This window comes from Diabrotica undecimpunctata, chromosome 7 (assembly GCF_040954645.1).
Source record: "Diabrotica undecimpunctata isolate CICGRU chromosome 7, icDiaUnde3, whole genome shotgun sequence".
NCBI classification, from domain to species: domain Eukaryota; kingdom Metazoa; phylum Arthropoda; class Insecta; order Coleoptera; family Chrysomelidae; genus Diabrotica; species Diabrotica undecimpunctata.
The window spans coordinates 37,410,334-37,414,229 of record NC_092809.1 but is presented as its reverse complement, the minus strand read 5'-3'; the positions used below and the strand labels follow the sequence as shown (position 1 = coordinate 37,414,229).

The window sequence follows — 3,896 nt, the reverse complement described above, 5'->3', positions numbered from 1 at the left end:
TCTTTATGACTTGAGATTACTTTCTCAGATGTAGTTTGTTGTATTTGTCAAAAAGAGAGCTCAGACGCACACACGTGCATAATTTGTAATCAGTTTATTCATGTTGTGTGCTCTGATAGCACACTTGGTGCAGACTGTAAAGCTTCGAAAGTAAAGTAAAGTTGCTTGAATGCGTTGTGCACAGGCAGAAAATATAAAAATAAATAAAGAAGAGGCAATTGAACATCAATATCAGTATCATACAAGATAAAACAGTTGACGGTTTATACAGAGTTGGGACGAAATAAGGAACAATAAACACAGTTTTTTCGAGGAATCAAATAAAAATAAAAGAATGCCAAGAGAATTTTCTTAATTTCGAATATGTGCCCGATGTTCAGCTGTCTATAAAAGAAGTCAATGCAACAGATTTTGAATTTGGGGAACAGGGCTTTATAAAATGCTACTGCAATAAAAAATGCTCTTCAAAATTATATAATTGTAAAAGATCTAACGTATTGTCCAATTCTAAATGTCATAATGCCTCACCATGTGAGAAATTTTTCCAAGACTAATTTTAATTACGACAGAATTTTTTATTTTAAATACGAGATTAAAATTAAAAAATGCCGTTTTATTAAACTTTACCTAACAAATTTTGAATTTTCTTACCTGATTGGAGTTTGACTGGTCAAACCCCGATTTCATGAAATTAATTTTCGACGTTTGCCTGATTAAATTAGTCTCTCCTACGTTTGACGAAAATTATTTTGTCAAAGACCGAAAAATATCATTTGTTTGGGTTTTTACTAAGAACTTAAATCAGACCTGAGGATTGACCTAGGTGAAACCTAGGAGCTCTGGAGCTTCGAGGTTTGACTATGACATACAGGGTGTCTAGAAACTTTCCTGAGAAACGAAGACAGGAGATTCCTCACATAATTTTAAGACAACTTAACCCAATTCCCCTAGTCATAGGCGTTCATTTTTGGTAGACCAACGGTTATTTTAACGCATAACTTTTTTGTCTTTAACTTTTAAGTATTCGTGATACTAGATTATTAAATTTTCAGATATTCTAGTACTAAAAGGTATTCTTACTCTTAAGTCGATAGGTGTCTTTGCTTGATATGCACTTCGCTTGTGCCGCTGGTTAATAATCAAACTCCGTGCGAAAACAAAACTGACTTTATTTTGAATTACACAATACATGAATATATAAACGCTTATTAAGTATTATGTCCGCTCGCTCTGAATGCTGTATCACCGATCGCGTCTCGTATTTGAGTGCTGTCGTCTTTGAGGTGTCTTAAGGGACTCGCCTTATCTTCACATATGGCATAATATCTTCCTACGCTACTATGTTGCCGGGTTGTAAAAATGTATAAAATAAACTTGAATTGGATAGAGGCGTGAACATGATCCGGCTCGAAGGACCATGGATTTGCTTGATATGCACTTCGCTTGTGCCGCTGGTTAATAATTAAACTCCGTGCGAAAACAAAACTGACTTTATTTTAAATTACACAATACATGAATATATAAACGCTTATTAAGTATTATGTCCGCTCGCTCTGAATGCTGTATCACCGATCGCGTCTCGTATTTGAGTGCTGTCGTCTTTGGGGTGTCTTAAGGGACTCGCCTTATCTTCACATATGGCATAATATCTTCCTACGCTACTATGTTGCCGGGTTGTAAAAATGTATAAAATAAACTTGAATTGGTTAGAGGCGTGAACAATAGGATACACCGTTTTTTAGGAAAATCGATTTGAAAATTCGCAGGAGTTTAATCCTTGCGATTATTGTGTTTGGGGATACATAAAAGCCATTGTTTATTCCGTTCCGATACAAAATTGTGCACAGCGGTAGCTAAGGATACAGGATGCTTGCAACGAATTTAGAAATAACTTTGGAATTTTTGCAAGAATTCGGCGTTCTCTAAGCAAATGGGCAAATTTATGCATAGAGACTAATGGTCATTAACATAAGCATCTTTTGTAACAATCTACTTTTGATACTTGTTCTTTTGTTTCAGTTTCATTCCATCGTAATCTTCGCTGTTTATATCATCAGATGTACTATCATGAACACTGAAATCTGATTTAGAATGAGACGACTCGCTATATAAACGAAGACGTTTTGTTGATTTTTTTATTACTTATTCCACTTATGCAGGACCGTTTTCATCAACTGTAGTAGTTGATGGCTTATTTACATTGTTATCGTCGACGTCTAGTGATTCTAATACATTTTCTTCAATATGCGTTATAAGACTGGGTGCAAATGCTGATTCAGGTATGATGTCTGGGTTAAAAGGAAATATTCCAGTTGCTTTGAACCCAGAGATGATGTTAGCTGGTATCATCGCTTTTAACCAAACTTTACTAAATATTTCACCAAATCGCATTTTGGTTAAATTTTTCCCAGGTTGAGTTATCAAAAAATTTAAAATCTTCTGATCCCAAAAAGACTTATAACTTTTAAAGACAGCTTTATCCATAGGCTGCAGTTCATGCGTGGTGTTACTTGGAAGAAAAAATAAAGTAACACCATAATTTTCTGCACTTTCAACAATACTTATGTCCAGATACGATTTTGCACCATCGAATATCGGGAGAATGGGCCTGTATTCTTATACTTTGCAAAATGTCCCAGCCATGAAATAAACGTCTCATTTGTCATGCTCCCTTTCTGTGTTATCATTACAGTTGATCCTAGTGGTAGATGATCATTCCATTCAGGCTTCAATCTCTTCCCTTTGAAAGGAATGAACGGTGGGATGGCTTGCCCCAGGGTATTTCCACAACCCACAATACTAATATTTTCACCGTGTTCACGCGCTGTCAAGTGGATACGTTTAGCACCTTTCTTGGCCAATACGGTTTGCTGTTTATGGATCGTTAGACGGCAACCTTTCTCGTCCATATTGTACACGTTTCCAGGTTTATCAAACAATTCCAATTTAATGAATACTTCCTCCAATTTCTTAAAATAATCCTTTACGATAAATGGATTCATTTTCTGTGCTCTTGCTGGATTCATTTGCTGAGCCTTCCTTCTAGCCACATCGGGATGTCTTGCAAAGAATATTTTCAGCCATTTCCTACCTGCTAATTTAGATGTATCAGAAAAAGGATCAGGAATCTTCATTATCTTCGCATACGAAAATACACTTCTTCTTACTATTTTACTAGTTATTGGCATGCCCACCTCTGCTAGTTTATGAATTCTGCGAACTAGGTCCCTTTCTTGTTCAAAACTTAAAATACTTTTCCTTCCAAGTCGTTTAACCGAATTTTGGCTGCGATAATGTAGTACAAGTGTTGTTCGAGGTATTTCATATCGTAATGAAGCTTGGGTTATACTGCTTCCAGCTCTTATTACTTCTAACGCTGCAACGAGATTCGCCTTAGACCACAGGGCTCTCTTTCTATTCGGCATTCTGTTGAAAAGAAAGTTTTTATTAATAAAAAGTAAATTTTCATGTTAGGTTCCAAATATTGCCATGGCAATATTAGGAACTATCTCATGTGGCAATATTAGGATCATTACTACTGCGGAACAAAAATGGCGATTTATGTTTTATTCTTTTATATTAATTACACACAATATGGAGTAATAAAATACTTGAATGTACCTACCTGATAACGTTCTCACCCTTCTATAGTCGATATTAGCTAGCTTATAACAATCATTAGAATTTTCCCACGTTTTTATAAACAAATCGCACAAAATACACGCTGCTTTGCCGTGAACACCAATACTAACTGGTTCCACCTATAACGTTTTTAGAGTGGTTGTTTTAATTCGATATTTGAGCTTACATGACCATCTGTGATTCAAGGGACAAATTAATAAATTTATGGAGAGTGGCAATATTAGGAGCATGGCAATATTTGGCGCACTTACCTT

General features: G+C 35.6%; 1 protein-coding gene across 1 annotated transcript; it reads right to left on the bottom strand.

The window, feature by feature from the left end:
- Positions 1–2,561: 2,561 nt before the first annotated feature.
- LOC140446336 (uncharacterized) lies at positions 2,562–3,425 on the bottom strand. Its single transcript, XM_072538879.1, has one exon. The coding sequence runs from the start codon at positions 3,423–3,425 to the stop codon at positions 2,562–2,564; it is 864 nt and encodes a 287-aa protein (XP_072394980.1).
- Positions 3,426–3,896: the final 471 nt, after the last annotated feature.

What these genes read in the sequence shown, in the direction of transcription:
- LOC140446336 (XM_072538879.1), bottom strand. Translation starts at nt 3,425, where the DNA reads ATGCCGAATAGAAAGAGAGCCCTGTGGTCTAAGGCGAATCTCGTTGCA.